Genomic DNA, 18,811 nt, shown 5'->3' on the forward strand with positions numbered 1-18,811 from the left:
CCCACATCGGGGTGAGCGGGGGGGCGGGGGGCGGGGGGGAGGGCAGACTATCGCCCGGGGGGCTCATCACACAGGGCCCCGGGGGCTATGTGGTGCAAAATGGGCCAGGACCCTCATTCCACGTGGGGCAAAATGACACCTTATTCTGGCTGGTCTTTCAGCCGCACAAGCCAGAGCAAGTGCAACGTTGTCGTGCATTTAATTTTACTTATAAAAGCAACTTGTTTTTCTTCATTCTTCACTGAGCTTTGTTTACTCTTCTCCGTTAATAAAATGTGGGCAGGTTTTTAGTATAAACCTAAAAGTATGTAAACGCTCCCTCCAAAACTTGTTTGGTGTTGACCCCCAGCAGCCCATTTCCATACACAGGGAGAAGCCAGACTCCCTAATCGCCAATGAAGTTATCCAGAAGTCCCAGGGAGTCCGGGGCCCGGAGAAGTCGGCTTGGGTGGTGGGCTCCTCCCGCTCGGCCACCCGGGCCCGCACACAGAGGCCATGCCTCCCCACCTGAAAACACCTCCAGCCCATGAGGGCCTCCCTTGCCAGTGGGTCACCTGCACCTGCGTCCCGTGACCCAGCATTTGTACCTCGCCGACTGCAAGAGAAGTCACAGTTGTCCTGGGCGTCTGTCCTGGGCGAGGTCAGCACGTGAGTGTGAGGCCTCAGTGACAAGCACCCACGTCAGGAGAATGACAGCAGGCACAATCAGGCCCCACCAGGACCCCGGGAGGCTGCTTGGCACACAAAATTGCTTGTTTTTCTGGGGCGGGGTGGGGGATCGCCTGCAGGCCCTAAGTGCAGGCTCATCATACGATAACTTCCTGTAGTTTCCAAAAAAGTTAACAGATTCATTAATATACTTCACACCATCAGGCCTGTGCCACGGAGATAAAAGCGTGAAATGCTGCAGAAAGAGGCCAAAGTATTCAAAACAACGAGCCGAAACCTCGAATGCCACCAGAGCGTCTGTGCGCCAGCGCGGCCCACTGTTTTCACAGCTTCTTCCCTAACGAGCACAGCCCTGGAGGAATTTTTTTAACTGCACCAAACCCTTTATAACTAGCCGAGAATCAGAAACACCTCCTGCGTCCTACTTGTACCGCATCCCAAGGGAACACACAGCCTCCAGCTCCGTGGCTCCAAGGACAGCCGTCCGTGCAAACTACATTTATGTGCAAGACTGTGCTTCTTGGTTAATGGTTTACTTTTAAGTCCTAGGCAGCTTCGGGAAGAAACAGACGTGCTCTGTGAGGAGGACAGACAGGCTCAGAAGCAGTCTGCCACGGGGCTGGAGACGTCCCTGGGGCCCCCCAGCCTGATGGGATGAGTGGGGCCCAAGGCCTGGGACACAGGTCAATGCAGGTGAGCCCACCCCACCAGGAGCAGGGGGGCCAGACCCCAGGTGCCACTAAACCCTGCCCTCCCAGCCCGGCTCCTGCACACGGCCACATCCCCTCAAGGAATCCAGCCGGTGGTCCTGCTTTCAACAGCTCATGAAAATGCTGGTGGTTGCCCATCCCAGCCCCATGAGACCTTGGGCCCCTCCTCACAGTGAGGAAGAGCTGGACGACACAGGGACAGGCTTGCGCAGGTGAGGGGCAGGCAGGCCCCATATCACCACCGTGCTGCTCAACCCACTAAAGAACCCAATGAAGCCTACTGTTATCCTCATTTTACAGACACAGAGAGGTTAAGTGACTTGGCCAAAGTTGACGCAGCAGGGAAGGTGCAGAGCCAGGAATGTCACCAGCTCAGCCCCAGGGCACTGCCCTTGTTGCTCACAGTCTAGACCCTTGGGCTGTATTAGTTTGGTCCACACTGCGGTGGGGGGCGGGGGTCTTTCCATGAGGCGAGCATGAGACATCTACTCCCTGCCCTCAAATGTGACTCACAGTCCTTCAAGGCCATATTGCTGAGAGAAGCATAGAAAGCTAGTCAGACGCACCCTCCTTGGTGTTCAAGGTGCCCTAAGCTCTCCCACCCAGTGTGGACATTCTCAAAGTGGGTTCCCTGGGCTGTCAGGTGCTGAGCTGGGGGCCACCCTTCCTCTCCCAGCTGTGACAAACAAAAACATCTCCAAACATGCCTAAATGTCCCCGGAATAAAACCACGGTGTTAAAGAAATGTTGTGTATCTGGACACACTCACTCCCAGGTGACCAGCACGGTCTGGGACCAGACATATGTGAGCCTGGGAGGGGTCCCACAGAGTGAGGTGTGAAGACGGTGGTGTGCCCGTCCACGGGGCCAGTCCTGCTCTCTCACAGAAGGAACAAGGTTCACGAGTCGCCCAAGAATAGAGTAAGGAAAATTCACAGGGCCCCTCCCTCCTCTGGTTTTCCACTCCCTTCACAGGATCGAGGACTTGAGTAGTGCTGAGCAAAAACCCAGGAAGCTGGGGGGCTGGGGGGCTGGGGTGCCAGGGAGATAGCACTAGGCCTCCCCACTATGCTGTCACTCATGGCCAAGGGGCCAAGACTCTTGGGAAACCCCAGGTCCAGGAGGACCTCCCAGAAGGGGGCAAGCCTTGCTGTTCCCCCACTTCCCCAGTTGGGAGCCTTGTTTCTGAAGCACCTGGAATGTCTGCATTCTCACTCTCCCTCCCTTGCCCTCCCACTAAGGGCCCTGCGAACCACAGACGACTATGGAGAGGAGAAAGGCACAGAGGACCAAAATCCGTGTCTGGGCACCGCCTGTTGCCCATGGGTCTCAGCTGTGCCGTGCCACCCTCCCCCATCCTGCAGGCCCTACTGTAGCCAAAGATGGTCCGCAAGTCCAAAACACACATATGTAAATATGAATGTACAAAACAGTGTCCGATCTGGCCTCCCGGTCAATCTCTAGACCTGGTCCCTCGCCCTCCCTGCTCCCAGTGTCCCAGAGAGACCCTCGCCATCTCAAGGAGCCCGAGAAGCTGCTGATGTAAGGCAAGCTGCTGTCACCTGCTTCCAAGGAAGGGGAAGCAAATCTTCAGAGCTGGGAGCTGTGGGGGAAACTGCACTTCGAACAGATAAAATCTCAGAATAGGTAAAACACGGAGTTGATTTTTATTTCTAAAAATGAAAGTAAGTGCTCTTCTCATACATGGGGACCACTGTGCACAGTTAAAACTGACCTCCACTGATTTGGGCATCCCACGAGGGCATACACTCCCCAGAGGGCAGGAGGAGCCGCTCAGACCCATCCTGGTCTCCTCAGCACAAAGGAAATCTCGCCTCCCAAAACTGGAATGGTCCCGTTATCACTATCCCCATAAATACGACACTATGTCTTACCCTTTAGGCCATACAAACCCAGAAATCGAGGCCCGTGTTTTCTCCATGTGCCGAGACAGACCCTGTGCACCGGCCCCACAGCCCCATAGAAGCATCTGATGGTGGCATCCAGTGGGCGAGAAGCCATCAGAAACAGCAGACCCCATGCACTGACTTCCTCAACAGTTGACCCGTGTGACTCAGAATCGCCACCCAAGCCGCCTGCGAGCGCTGTACAGCAGGAGAAAATCTTCTGAAAACCAGCTTTTTCCCAACTAGCATTTGTGATTGACACATCAAGTTGAAGTTCCTCCATCGCCTGTGGTGACCCGAAAAGCCTTCGGTCTCACTCCCACTTGTGGATGCCGCCCCTCGGGGCCTGCCCCGTCCCGACACGAGACTCAGCACGCACTGCCACGCCCCGCAGCAGCGCCCACCCCCGGGGCACAGGAGACTTCCTGGGGACTCCTGAGCTACTTTATCTGAAGATGCCATCACCGCTTTGAGGCCACAGCAAGAGGGAATTCTGCGCCAGCTCCCGGAGCGAGGCTGAGCCGCAGAAACCCCACGGCTGGAGGCCGACAGCCACCTCGTGCTTACGCCGGCGCCCCCGGGTTCGCAGCGCCCGCGGTCCTCCTGCGGGTGCCCACGGGGAAGCCGACGCGGGCTGGGGAACGAGCGCAGCAGCGGCGCGTCCCAAAAGCAGAGAGGCCGAATTTAAGTGCCCCTAATCGGAGTGAACGACGGCCGCGTGAACGGGCAGGAAGCGTCCAGCTCCTGGGACCATGGTGCCTGCCCCTCTGGCTTCCTCCCGACCAGCCCCTCTGCTCCTGTGACTCAAGGCTCCGCCGGCCCAGGAGGACAGGAAAGGGATTCCCTGAAGGGATCACTGGAAAACACTTTATGAAACAATAACAAATAGAAAATCAAGATACTGAGCAAAAACACAACGACAAGTGGTTTTTTTCTTTCCATGTGACCCTTTATTTCCAGTCAGGACGCGCATAAACACACTCTTGGGTCCAAATGCTGAGAAACTCTTTCTCCAAATACTTGTTGCAAGCTGAGCAGAGCAGGAAGTGATGAAGAGAGAAAGGAATGCCGCAGATCCCAGATGGACGGAGCCAGCTGGGGGCTCAGGAAGCCAAGCGAGGTCTCCTGACCATCCCCTCCCACGACTGCTCAAGGAGTCACCGTCTGCAGCAGACCCAGCTCTGCTCTGGGGGGAAACGTGAAATTGTCACCCTGGCAAGGCTTCGCCTCTTCCAGATGTGTGTGCACTGGCTGCCACTCAGGAGGGCTGAGAAGAGGCTCCCCCAGCAGCCTGGCTCCAGGTTTGCCCCCACGAACCTGGAGGGGCACAAGAGCCCGTGTGTGCACCTGCCCCAGGTGAACACACAGAAGGACCTTCTCATCCAAACCCACAGAACGGCCCAAGGATCGCCTTCTCCTCGGCACCACCAGATGCCCCGCGGGGCGCAGCTCACCGTCTGCGGCCCCAGTGCCAACGCCAGCAGCGGCCCCCTTCTGCTCATTCCGCTGTACCCTCCCGAGTGGCTCTGCCCAGCCAGAGTCCTCGGAGCCCGTCAGACGGGGAGGCCCGAGAGCAGCCAGCTGATAAACAGGCCCAGCTTGTGGGCCCGAGAAGCGAAAGTCTTCTGATTCAAATACAAAAAATTAAAGACTCAAAAGCAACTGCAGAAAAACTCTCAAGTCATAGAAAGTGGAAAGGTAGGGGTCCAAGCACAGAGACCCCGGGTGCCCCCAGAACTCACCCACGGCCCCCTGGGAGCAGCTCATGGGGCCATGGGACTCGCTGCAGCGCATCTGTGGCCTCTACCATGTCAAACAGAAGAAAAAAGACAGGGCTGCTTGAGAGACAGGAGCTCCTCTTAAACGCCACGCAGCCCACCACACCCTGTGTGGCCAGGCCCCAGTGCCACAGATCTCAGCAGGGGACAGAGCCGTCGCAAGGGCTGTGAGCCTCCCTTATGTCCCCAGCCTCCCACCACACCGGGCACACGGCGTCAGGCACCTCTACCCTCAGACAGGCCACAGGGCCCCGTGTGTGTGAGTGGTGTGTGCCCATGTGTATGTGTGTGTGTGGTGTGCCATGTGTGTACATCGGTACATCTGTGTGTGCACCTGTGAGTGTATTCTGTGCGTATGCATGTGTATAGAGTGTGCCCATGTATACACATGTGTGCACCTGTGGTCTGTGCATGTGTGTGAGTATAGTGTGCCCACGTGTACACGTGTTACCTGTGTGTTCTGTGCATGTGTGTATGGTGTGCCATGTACACGTGTGCACCTGTGTGTGCTCTGTGAGTGTGTGCGTGTGCAGTGTGCCCATGTGTATGCACGTGTGCATGTATGTGTGCTGTGCCCATGTGTCTACATGTGTGCAAACATGTGTTCTATGCACACATGCGTGTGTTCTGTCGTGTGCCCATGTGTCTACATGTGTGCAAACATGTGTGTGTTCTGTGCACATCTGTGTGTGCACACACAAAACCATGTTCCAACAGGAGGCGGCCTCATAGGAAAGTACAGATGGATGACTGCCTCCCTCAATTAAACCCTCCTCCCCATGGGATGTAGCCATGAGGAAAGTTCCAGAACACCCGTGTAAGTCTGACCAACTCCTGGACATACTGCATGTTGTGCTAAGGATCTCCCATGTAAACATCATACGGGCAGAGTTAACTGCCCTTGAAACTCACCCCGTAAAGTAATAAAACAGCCAATTATTGTTCCTAAGTAAAAAAGGACTCGTGGGGGGACACACGGGGGGCTCAGTCATTAAGCATCAGCCTTTGGCTCAGGTCCTGAGCCCAGGGTCCTGGGATCGAGCCCCACATCGGGCTCCCTATTCAGTGGGGAGCCTGCTTCCCCCTCTCCCTCTGCGTGCCACTCCCCTTGCTCATGCTTTTTCTCTCTCTCTGTCAAATAAATCAGTAAAATCTTTTAAAAAAAAAAACAAACAAAAAAACTATGCCTGGCAGTCAGCCCCAGGACAGACCGGCAGGGCCTCATGAGTAAACAGGGCTTGCCAGCCTCAGCCCCACGTGGTCTGGAATTCCCCAGTGGGACCCTCACCCCAAAGACCATGGGAAAACCAGCCGGGTCACAGCACACACCCCAGACCTCAAAAGAAGTAGAGGGCTTGGCCAGGTCCCCTAGGGTCTTCACACTGATGGGTTTTCCAGAACCAGCTCATATTCCTGGATCTCTGTCTGACCCCAGACTTGGAAAGCCCCAGTTTAGCTGGGCCAAAATAAGCAGGTGCTCCGAGGCTTAGGGGCCTGGGGCTGACCTACCCTCTGAAGCATCCAAGTTTACCAGCCCCACTGGACCCATCTTCCACCTGCCGCAAAGCCACGCCTTCTCTGCCTGCCTCACCCAGAGAGCTTTCCCTGCACTAGGTAAGGTCAGCACCTGGGGGGGTGGGGAGAGTGGGAGCACCCGACCAGGAGGAGGGATGATCAGACAGAAGCCTGAGAGCAGGAGTCAGGGAGAAGAAGGGCTGCCCATGGGGGCACCTTCTTCTGAAGCAGGTCTCAGGTGCTCCAGGCAGCTCAAGACCCAACTCAGCAGGGAAGTGGGTCAGCAGGCTCTGAGCCCCTGGCTAGCCACACATTCACACGACGGGCTCATTCTGCTAAGTCCCCTCAGTGCTCATTTAAGGGTTCGCTAAGGAGGAAGGCATGGGTGGGAAGGCAGCTATCTCCTGTCTGAGGAAGTAATTTGGTAACACACCCAAGAAGGCAGTTCCACCCGAACCACAAAAGTGCTGGGTCTTGGACGTGGCAAGTCCATCACGAGCCAACTGGGCAGCCACAGGCTCTCTTGCTAGTGTGCTTTTGGAAAAGTCACCAGCTTCTCCGAGCCTCAGAGGTGGGAGCCGGTTAGAGTATCTGTCCTGTGCACTGCACAGAGTTGTTAGAAGATCGGACAGTGTGTTTGCAGCTCCCTAACCAGTGACCAATCTGGTGGACTGAAAACGGACAAAATCAAACAGACCTTCTGCTCTTGTACCTCCCAGAAGTGGACTCAGGACTGAAAACAGAAACCACAAGAGCTAAAAAAGGAAAACGAATCTTTTTCCTCAGACGAAAGGAAACATACAACAAAGCCACAGAGATCTCAAGGCACACGTCACAGTCCTCACCCACAGGGTGCATTTTTATTAGGATGGACAGGACAAGAAAGGAGGAATCAGCCCTGACCCAGCCAGCACACGAGACAACTGGTCCACACGGAGGGCACACCCAACTGGGCCCACATTGTAACTCAGAAAATCATGGCATCCCAAAAACAAAGCTCCAGAAAGAAATACACAGACGATGAACACTCTCAACTCTGCTAAATGTCCTGAAGACTCCAGAAGCCAGACCCCCATCCCAGGAGGCCGCCCACCCTAGAGACTGAGAAAGGGGGAAGGTGGTTCTCAAGAAAAGCCTGGTGACCGGGTCCTGCTCCTGGTGCTAAGGGAGTCCCAGAGGCAACTGCAGCTGCAGAGGACATGGGGGCTGGCTGGCCTGAGGGGAGAGCAGCCCCAGCCACGGTCTCCAGGCCGAGTTACCCCTGAGTCTAAGAAAGATCTGGCCACTTCGCTTACTTTTGGGTTTTATCCCACTGGCAACGGGGGCCAACACAGAATAATGCTTCACATTTTGGATAACAGGAACAGAAACAATGTGAAGAGGAAAAAACAGCCACGAGAGTCATTCCTTGACAGACTAAGGAGTGAAGGGTACTGTTCTGTTTCTAGAAAAAGTTCTGTTTTACTGTGTAACTTGAGCACAGCCTCCAGCCTCCTTCAGAGGAGTGTGCTGCCCCTCACCATGTGGTTCAGATGAGAGATGCACCACGTGTGGCTTGTGTGTGAGACGTATCACGTGTGGTTCAGATGTGTGAGATGCAGCATGTGTGGCTTGTGTGCGAGATGCACCACATGTGGCTCGTGTATGAGATGCACCGTGTGGTTCAGTTGTGTGAGTTGTACCACGTGTGGCTCAGATGTGCAAGACGTACCACGTGTGGGTCAGATGTGAGATGTACCATGTGGCTCATGTGTCAGCTGTACCACATGTGGTTCAGATGTGTGAGCTGCACCACGTGTGGCTCAGATATGTGAGATGCACCACGTGTGGCTCATATGTGTGATGTGCCATGTGGTTCGTGTGTGAGATGCACCATGTGTGGTTCAGATGTGACATGCAGAATAACTAAACAGCTGTATGAGGATGCAGCAGTCCCCAGAGAGGGGTTAAGCTTATACTGGAAAACTGAAACCAGGAGCACCTTGGTGTCTCAGTCAGTTAAGCATCTGACTCTTGATTTCGGCTCCGGTCATGATCTCAGGGTGGTGAGATCAAATCCTGGGTCAGGCTCCTCACTGGGCAAGGAACCTGCTTCTCCCCCTCTCTCTCTCGCTCTGCCCCTCCCTGTCCACAAGTGCTGGTGCGCACACTCATGTGCTCTCTTTCTAAAAAAAAGAAAACTGAAGCCGGCAATGCTAAATTTCAGAATGGACAGACCCACAGCCCCGGGGAGTCCAGCCCTGAGCGGAAACACACCTCGTCAAACAAGGAATCACTATCTTTGGTCCCACAGTCAGCTTGATGGCCCACCACTCCTAGCAAAGACAAAACATACACTCCAACCAAAACCTGTCCAGACACTGAGGCCCGGGTGGGCCCGAGGGTTGACCCCAAGAACCTTGCGTCCGGCCGCGGTGCAGGCCGGGCAGCCGGGGCCGGGGACGCTCCTCTCCTGATTTCTAAGGGCGGTAACGGGACCCGGACTGCGCGGGAGTCTGAACGTGTTCACCGGTCGTTCCGCACGCCGCCTCACGCTTCGAGAACAGTGCGGGCCGCCTGTGGTGGAGGACGTCACTTTAAACTCCCTTCCATCGGCGTCCGGCTCTCCACACGGCGGAGCGACCTGAGGACACTCACCAGCGGCCCCGCCCCGCGCTCCCCCAGCGCCACGTTCGCTCCAGCACCGGGTCCGCCGCTTCCGGACTCCGACGGCGGCCCCGCTCCCAGCGCTCCCGCACCTGTTAGCAACCGAGGCCGATCGTTTTCCCTTTCTGGGCCTTTCCTCCCCGAAAGGTTATTCTTTCCACTTATTCACTTATTTTTTTTAAGATTTTATTTATTTATTTGACAGAGAGAGAGAGATCACAAGTAGGCAGAGAGGCAGGCAGAGAGGGGGAAACAGGAACCCTGCCGAGCAGAGAGCCCCACGCGGGGCTCGATCCCAGGACCCTGGGATCATGACCTGAGCCGAAGGCAGCGGCTTAACCCACCGAGTGATTTTTAAGCTCTTCATGTGCCCGTCTCTGTGTGTAATTCTATGTGTGCCTCACGGCAATACCCTCGAGCTTCCGCGGCGGCTCTTCTCCGCTCCGCCGGCCTCGGCTTCCACGCTCCCCGCCACAGCGGTGCGGCTGGCAGGCTGTGTGCGCCTCTATGTCCACAGCCATGCATGTGTGTCTCCGTTTGACTGTTCTTTGAGGGGTGACCTTAGGTAGATTTTTCTGCGTTTTGTTTCTCTTTCTTGGCCTGCCCCTTGGAGCTTCCTGCGCGTCACCCAGCCCGGCCTGGCTCTAAGTCTTCCCTCTGGAAGCTGCATGGACTCCCACACTCAGGAACCCACGGTACAATCCCCCTTTCGGTCAGTGTTTACCTTGTGCACTCTTCACTAGTGTCCATTTGCTAGCAGATCATTTCGTGTGGCAGATCCCTCCTACACACGACCACCCGCTGCTTAGCGCACATCAGTCCGTCATGGTGAACCCCCCCCCGGCCGTGCAGACACAGACCCCCTCTCCACTGTCAGGGTGTGGAAGACCAGACCATCAGGGAAGACCCCTGCTCAAGCATGGTGGTCCCCCTCTGTTCTCGAGCCTCAGACCTTGCAGGAGCAGCCACCCCTGCAAGACAGGACATCAAGTCCCCACAAGGCTCACCCTGAGACCGGAGGACCAGCCACACACAGCACCGGCCATGCCAGCCGCGCCGGCCACCACACTGTCCCCCCAGTGGCATCTGTGCAGATCTACACCACACACTGGCTCCCCCCTTCTCAAAAACTAAGGCTGGGCAGCCACTTTCTCCCTACGCCTTTCCTGACCTCACCCACGTGCAAACACACACCTGAAGTCCAGTTCTCTCTTAACTGATGCGCCCAGCTACAGTGGGAACGCCACTTTGTCCCACGACTAACAGAACAGCCACAGACTGGCCTGGAAGTCACCCCTTCCTGCCTAGAGAAATGGAGCAGGCAAGTGCCCTTGCTCACACAGGCTTACTAACGCCACAAAAAAAGGCCTTACTCTCCACTTGGACAAAGAAATTGAGGCAGACAGGGTTCAGAAGACTTGCCTCAAGTTGTAGAATTAGTGAGAAAGACAGTCTTGGGTTCGGGCCCCCAGGTGTTGTCAGTCACGCCCGCCTCGCCTCTCCTCGCAGGCTCCCGGGGGCTCCTGTCCCTCCCACCGCCTGACTGAGCTCTCCTGTGCCTCCGACAGCAGGAACCCACCTCCAGGGTCACTAGGAAGGGGGAGGTGCACTCACAGCCTCACTTTCAAGGGCAACTTGCAAACCTCAACTCTCAAGTGTTCGCAGCTACTGCTTCTGTTTGCTTCCGGCAAATACATCCGTCTCCTCTCCAAACATGACGAAAACATGACAAGCCGATGCCCTGATTCCCCAATGCCTTCAGGAAGGTGTGACTGCCTATATGCTCGGAGGCCTCACTAGTTTCAGAGAAGCAAATCTGAACGCTCCTTCCAAATGCGACCTTCCGGCCACATGAGTCCGCCCACAGGAATCCATGCTCTGCTCACCTGCCCGACGCCTTTTCCCAAAGCGTAAGTGTTGCCAGTGGCCCTGCTCAACAAACCATCCCTGGATTTCTGTTCAAGACCACATCTCCACAATTCCTCGCCTCTCCAACATCTGCCCTGGAAGCCCCAGGCAGTGACTACAAGGCTCAGGACAGCAAGGGCAGTGCCCTGGGCCTCCAGTCCCAAGAGACAGTGGTCCTGTTACCTCTTGACCCCAGAAATCACCACTTCTGTCTTTCCCAGCCCTTCACTGTACCCCACCATTCAAATCCAGGGTCACACAGAAAGCCAGACCGGGATAAGTGGTGAGAGCAAGACCATCAGCATCAGCGTAAATCCCAGCTCCACTCGTATAGGCTCGGTGACTCTGGGCAGGTAAACAAAGTCATGTGGGTCTCCCTTCCTCAACTTCAACGTCACAGACTCGTGAGAACGTGCACGAAAATGACATAACACCTGCAAACCAGATCCCGAGAGTCTGCAACTCTGCCCACACCACACATGGGCAGAGCAAGCCCAGGCCTTCCCATGTAAAACCCGGAGACGCAAACTAAAATCACGCTTGGCCCCTGAGCCCGGCTGCTCCCCCAACATACCCCAGATCTGCACACTAGTCCTTGGGGGTTAAAAATAGCACAGGCAGCTAGCTGAGCTCGGTTAATAGAATATCCAGGTTAATTTTAGCATCAGAGTGCTCAAGAGAATACAGAATCCCTGATGCCAAGAGCCGTGTGTGGCCTGCCCCTTCGCCCACTGTCAAACAAACACACAATAAAAAAGCCAACATCACTGATGTCACTGCCTTATATTCACAAAATGTTTTCTCTCATTGGGAAAACCACATCTTCCTAGCCCCATGAAGACCCTACTACCAACAATAACTACTCTAACTTAGCAAGCAGGCCGCCACCACCTCTGACCCTTACAGGACCCTGTGAGGAGCACAGTACTGCTTCCCATGTAGGAAATCTGGTTAAAGATCCCACTTTTAACAGAGCCCCTGTGGTCTGGGCCATCTCCACCACACTCCTCCAAAGCAGCCATCTGGCCAAGGGAGGTGCCGGCCAGAGACCCTCAGCCACCATTTCCTGCTCTCACCTCCCTCAGTTCCCTGCCAAGGGACCTCCTGCTCTGGTGGGATCGTGTTTGTGTCTGGCTGGAGGGAAGGCACAAGGCTGGGGCAGGCTCGCCTGGGCCCACAGCACCCACACCCTGCAGGGCCATGTTTTTCTGAATAGGAGGAGCTGTCAGTTCTGATGTGCCATCGATCTTCTCGGCCGGACAAGTTGTACTCTTACAGAGCAGGAACGCTGAGAGCATGCTCGGAGCCCAGCGGAGCCTGAGAGGCTCCATGTAGATGGAAGGGAGAAACAGGGAAGAGAGGGAATCCTGTGGCAAGGAATCAGGCGGAGTGGCTCATACGGCACATACACGCCAACACACCAAGCAGATCCAAACCGGGCCCTCAAGCCTGATGATGAAAACCATTAACAGGGCAAGAGGGCTTTTCTCACTCTTGAGTTCAAGGATAGGATTTTTTTTTTTCTAGCTCTAGAGAAAAACCTTTGTATATTGCTCTTAATTGAACACTTTATAAGGATAAGATGATACTTTTAAAAACCAGAGGTAACTATTATGGGAAAAGAACATACCCCTGGGAAGCAAGGCTATACCACAATGCCTAAAGGGGCGTCATGTCCAAAATAACACAGAAGAGCTCTGGCTGTGGTCCCCCGCACACTCCCTACCCACAGTCGTCAAGCTGCTTCCCCTCAGGCACCAAGGCCCTGACTCATGGAAAGTCAGAGAAGCAACTTCCTCAAAGTTACCACCTCAGAGGAAGTGCATTTGGCCTTAGCCCACAAGAGATACTAGTACAAAAACAGTAACAATTGTTCCCAAAGGTAGACAATGTTTCAGATTTTTAAGTGTGTGGAAGAACTACCCAAAACACCTGCAAGATTTCAGTGGAGAAAGCAACAGGTTCTTCAAGACAAGGACTCAGAACAGTTACAATAAAAATGCCTCAGTCTGATTTGGCTTTCGCAAAAGGTGGAAGGGCGAGAGAAAGGGGAGAGGAGAACAAGGAACAGATTCTTCCCATTGTCCCCAGCCTTCGTCTGTCAATGAGACAAGGACCACCACACAATCCAAAACTATTTAAGAATTAAAGGCCAAGGCCCTGATACCTAAAACACCCTTCATCCCCCCAAAAATGTTCTGCCTTTTTCTTAGCAACAGGAGTAGTAACATTGCTTACTGGTCTAACTTCAGGGAGAAATTTTCTTTCTCTGTTTTCTGACAGCGAGGGGTGCGCATTAATGCCAGCAGAACAATCCCGTCTTGTGCGCCCCCACCGGATGCAGCAGACAATTACTGCGTGCATCTTGCAAATGGAAAAATGAGGCTATGGACGGGGAGGCCACTTGCTCTGGGCCAGCCAGCCAGCCAAGAGCACATGGGCATGCAGCCAGCTAGCCTGGAGACAACGTTCAGAGATGAATGGACGGCCTGGCCAGTGTGTCCCCGAACGAGGAGAGGCCAGTGTGCATGTGACCATGCGTGTGTATGACTCATGCGTGTCTGCTCCTCTCCCAGATCAACTCTGGTGTTTCTCGTCATCTTGTGCCTTTAAGACCAGGGCATTCAGGCAAGTCAGAGGCAACACTGGCCACAACAGACAACCAAGGAGAGAAATCAGCTCAGCACACCACCTTCCATGCCCAGAACCATCCTGATCCCATTCTATTAAAGGCTCTCCCTCGAGTCAGATGAGACTAAGCCCCAACCCAGAGCACTCAGTTCACCCTCAGGGCTGCAGCCCAGCCTCGAACTCAGAAGCCCGGCCAAGACCACCCAAACACAGAAGTATGCCGTGCCGTGCTGTGTGTAGCCCCTTGCTCTCTGACCGCCCCCCCGATAAAAAGGGGAGACACTGTATCTCCCTCTTACAGCTCAGCATTGTGCACTGTGATGAGGACCCTCAGAGGAGAGAGAGACAAGAGCTTCTTGGAGATGGAACAACACCCAGGGAGTTGGACGCTGGTGCTGTTCTCACTGCTACAGCCCTCAGACCTGGGGAAGGGGCTCCAAAGCTCCCAACAGCACCTTTTCCCCTTGGGGTTAGAGATGGCAGATGTTTCCATCACTGCACTACTCCAAAGCTGAGCTGGGTGGTTCTCTCCCTGGTTGAAAGTGGAACACAAAGCACAGAAAGCCTAACCAAGCGGTGTCTCCAAACCCTCTTCCTTCCACACGAGGCCCCTCTCTTTCAGATCCAGAACCCACCCACAGACAAGGCCAGTGGGGCTGCTCTCCCGCATCTCCGGGGGTCTCCTCACTCCCCTGCCTCCTGCACTGTACCACTCTGGGAAGAAATCAACACCACTGTTCCAGAACTCTCCTGGAATTGAATGTCAGAATGGCAGTGCCTGGCCTGAACCACAAGGTCCTCAGACCCACTCCTGCCTGCTGTACGCAGAAAACCTGGCACACTCCTCCACAACCAGACCCCCACGCCAAGGTCCCCCTCCTGCTCCCTTGATCCAGGAAGCATCTGGAACCCTCGGGGGTGATGTCCCTCACACTCCCGGTCGCTGAGTGAGGGCTCTGGGCCGGAGGACCGTGGCAGAGGCAGTGTTCCTGCCCCCGCTACAGCGGCTCGCCCCGTGGAATCTCTCAGTGTGAAAGTGACAGCAGATTTCACCCGAGTGAACACGAAATCGGCTGCAGGCAGACTGGAGCCCGAAGATCTGCTACATCCAGTCCCGGGTGCTTCTCCGCCAAGTATCCACAGTGTCTCGGCGATGATCCTCGAACCAAAATAAAGCCGACAGGAAACGACACGCGGATTGGGGCGGCTGGAATTCCTCCGGCGGCATCAAATGTCATCAACAACGGACAGTCCCTGGGTGCCTGGCTCTGTTCCCAGCGGCCCCTTTTCACGTGGGGAGAGCAGGGACCGCGGACGCGAGGGGACCCCGAGGACGAGCAACACTGCGGGTCCGCCGAAGGCTGTTCTCTCTCCCGGGACGTTTACGGCATCGCTGTGTGACAGTCACTCCGGACAAGGATCTTGTTTTTAGGAGGCAAAGCACTTGCCCACCGCCCTCCGGAGACAAACAGCGGCGGGCAGACGCGGGCCTCTCCGCACGGCCCCAGCAAGTGCGGACGAGCCTCCAGCGCGCCCCGGAATCCGCATTTCACGCCCTCCCCAGGCCCGGACGGCGACGCGGCCTGCACGGCAGGCGCCGGTGGCCCTGAGCCCCTCCGGCCGGGTCTCAGCGGAGGGGGCCTGGGCGCTCCCCGCCTCCCCGCGCGAGGAGCTGGGGCCGGGCGTGCAGTGCACATCCGCCGCGGGCCGCGCACGCACAGCCGCGAACACGCACAGCCGCCCTCAGGGCCGCGCGCCCCGCACCGCCCGCAGCCGGAGCCGGGCCCACGGCCCCGGGGCACGCGTGGAGGGAAGCGTCCGGGGGCAGCCGCGGAGCGGAGACGCGACTCCGCGGTCCGCCCAGCCGCCCACGGACACGCACGCCCGCAGGCTCCCGCCGCGTCCCGCCCCGCACAGCCCCGCACCGCCCCGCACCGCCCCGCACCGCCCCGCACCGCCCCGCACCCGCGTCCGCGCTGCCAGGCCCGCCGCCGGGGAGGGGACGCGCGGCGCTCACCGATCTTGATCTTCACGCTCTGGAAGACCCGCAGCCCCTCCTCCTCCACCGCCATGCTGCGTCGCCCGCCCGGGAGCCCGCGGGCCTCCCCGGATCCGCGCGCCGAGCCCCGCGGAGCAGCCGCAGCCCGAGCCGCGGCGCAGTCCCAGCGCTCTGCGCCAGACCCCGCGCGCCACCGCCGCCCCGCCCCGCCCACCGGCCTGCCCCGCCCCGCCCACCGGCCTGCCCCGGCTCCCCATTGGCCGCGACTCCAGAGAGGCGGGGCGCGACGGTTCCGCCCGCAGCGCGGCCCCAGCTGCCCATTGGCTGAGGCCTAGGAGGCGGGAGCGAGACGGCTCCGCCCGCGGAACAGCGCCAGCTCCACATTGGCCGAGGCTCGGGGAGGGGCGGAGTCGGTCTCGGGAGGGCTCGGAAGGGACCGGGAGGTAGAGGGACGCGAAATGGGGAAGAACCGCGCGGTGAGGCTAGAGAAGGGATGGAGAACCGGGTGCGGGGGAGGCCCGAGGAGACGGGAGGGGGGGAACCGGGAGAGGGGATGGTGGGGACCTGGCTGGGGGTGGGGGTCGGGGATGGGGGAGCTAGGAGGGGGAATGGGGGAAACCGGGCGGGGAGGGGCTAGGGATGGGGAGACCCCGGTGGGGGACCCGGTGGGGGGCGGAGCGGGGAAGGGCGAGGAGGTGGAGGAGGCCGAGGAACCAGAAGCGGGAATGGAGGAAATGAGGGGGGAGGGGGAGCGAGGATTGGGGGAACCCCGTGGGGCGAGGAGCCCAGGATAGAAGGAAGCCAGATGGGAGGGCTGGGGGTAGCCGGGCATCGGAATGCAGTGGGACGGGGCAGGGGCACGGGGGAAGGAGGGAGACCCTGAGGCTTGGAAGAGCGTCGTCTAGATTAATGTACTCAAAATCCTGAATCCCAGACATCCCTAAATCTTCTGGACCTGAGAGGCGTCCCACCTCTCCCTGTTACAGACAAATGCTCTCTCTGTGTTTGCTGGTGACTGTGGAGACCTGTGCAGGACGGTGGTCCACCGGGGGCCTCCGGCTCCACGCCTCCACCGTGTCACCATCTCCCCACTGGAGACAGGCGGGATCAGACAAAGGAAGAAGGTCTTGTCTGCAAAGGAGCCTCACAACCAAGGGGACGTGTGCGCAAAGGGCTGGAGGAAATAAACCCAAAACCAGATCCAGAGAACGTTGGATTTGGGCAGGGAGAACAAAAAGGTAGATCAGGTTAGAGTATACTGATATGGGGTCATTCAATTATGGGAGAGGATTTGTCACTTGGCAAGTACCCCGCGCCTCTGGCATGGCCTTTGGAAGCTCGGAACAAGTGATATCCCGCACTAAGTGGGAATGCCATGGTCGTGGCAGACAGCAGGGGAAAGCACCGCAACGCTCAGAGAAGCCACACAGGAGAGTAATCTCTCTCACTCCTATGACTGGGAAAGCTCGTTGCGAACTAGGTTCCCTGGAAAGCCTGGAGGACACTTCATGACAAAAGTGGTGAGGACTGTACAGGTGAGAGTCTCCGCAGGAGGTGGCCATCGTAGGACTGACCTGAGGGTACAGATGCCGGTATAGACAGCACTGGGCTCGCTGATAGCAGTGCCGGTGATCAGAGAGTGACATGCTAGAGGCCAAGCCGTGGTGTTTCACCATCAGAAGCAAGCCAGGTGCTATTATAGACTGAGCAGCAGGACTGGAGTGGCAGCCGGGGCACTTGGAACTGCACAGGGCTGCCGAGATGGTCAGCCGGACGTGCTGTCAGGAGCAAGGCAGTCGCCGGCCGATGAGAGGGTGGTTCCATCCATACAGCCAAAAGCAACCAAAGACCGGTATCAGTAGCTGAAGAAATGTGCCCAATACAACATCACAGTCCCTTGCCCAGTTTTCAGACGTGAGCCTGTTTTCATCCCCAGAGCCCACCAAGTGGGGGAGAGGAGCTGGCCATACATATGCATGGTAAGGGTTCCCCTAGGACACCTCCCCCCAGCAAAGGCACCTGTGGCCATTTACCTAGACATTTCAAACACTACTGGGCTTCAAGTCATGAGACGCAGGGACCCAATGTGTAGAAAGAGATTTGTGAGGTCCAGGGAATGAGTGGAGCCCTGGCCCCAGCAGGACTCACAGTGAACACTACCCCCCCCCGCCCCAGTTACCACTGATTTCCTCTGGCACTGAAGGTAAAATTGACGCAGACATATGTGACAGTTGTCAGAAAGTCCACATTGGTTCCTTGGTGTGGGGGTGAAGAGTCATCCCAGGAAGGAAGGGCAAGTAGGGTGCTAGGATGGAAAATAAAAACAATAACACATCCTGCGGAAACAGACCAAGACTGCCCTTAAAGAACTCATGGGTTATTTAATTGGCCAGTTCCCACTCTGATACCAGATATGTTCTGGGTGGTGACAGTAGACCAGCTCAACCACACAGCAGTCCCAGCCGTAGCTGCTGTGCCACCTCAGCCTCTGGCCGGGGTGTGTGGCCATGGAGCCAAGATGCCCACGCTTCACCACCCTCAAGAAGGAGAATCCGAAGCAATTTACATCACATGGTGTAGACTAACACATAACCTGTTCCACTGGGAGGCTTTCCTGCCCTCTGTTACAGTATAGTCCAAGGAGACCTGGACCATCCGAACAGGCTTCAGAGTGTTAACTTGGGGGGCACCTGGGGAGCTCAGTTGATTAACCGTCTGCCTTCAGCTCTGGTCACGATCTCAGAGTCCCAGAATGGAGCTCCACATCGGGCTCTCTGTTCCACGGGGAGTCTGCTTCTCCCTCAGCTCTGCCTGCCTCTCTGCCTGCTTGTTCTCTCTCTCTCTCTCTCTGTCAAATAAGTAAATAAATAAAATATTTTTTAAAAAAGTGGGTGCGCCTGGGTGGCTCAGTCAAGTGTGTCTGCCTTTGGCTCAGGTCATGATCCTAGGGTCCTGGGATTGAGCCCTGTGTTGGGCTCCCTGCTCTGTGGAGAGCCTGTTTCTCCCACTCCCACTCCCCAGGCTTGTGTTTCCTCTCTCTCTCTCTCT

General features: G+C 56.7%; 1 protein-coding gene across 1 annotated transcript in view; it reads right to left on the bottom strand.

Moving 5' to 3' along the window:
• Positions 1 to 15,846, bottom strand: part of LOC111147054 (RAS p21 protein activator 3) — a 115,770-nt gene extending 99,924 nt beyond the window's left edge. Inside the window, exon 1 of the mRNA XM_022502921.1 lies at positions 15,782 to 15,846. Within this exon, the coding sequence (XP_022358629.1) occupies positions 15,782 to 15,836 (55 nt within the window). The 5' untranslated portion in view covers positions 15,837 to 15,846. The remainder of the gene's footprint in view (positions 1 to 15,781) is intronic.
• Positions 15,847 to 18,811: the final 2,965 nt, after the last annotated feature.

The sequence above is a fragment of the Enhydra lutris genome, unplaced genomic scaffold (genome assembly GCF_002288905.1).
Source record: "Enhydra lutris kenyoni isolate GAN:26980312 unplaced genomic scaffold, ASM228890v2 scaffoldscaffold15, whole genome shotgun sequence".
NCBI classification, from domain to species: domain Eukaryota; kingdom Metazoa; phylum Chordata; class Mammalia; order Carnivora; family Mustelidae; genus Enhydra; species Enhydra lutris.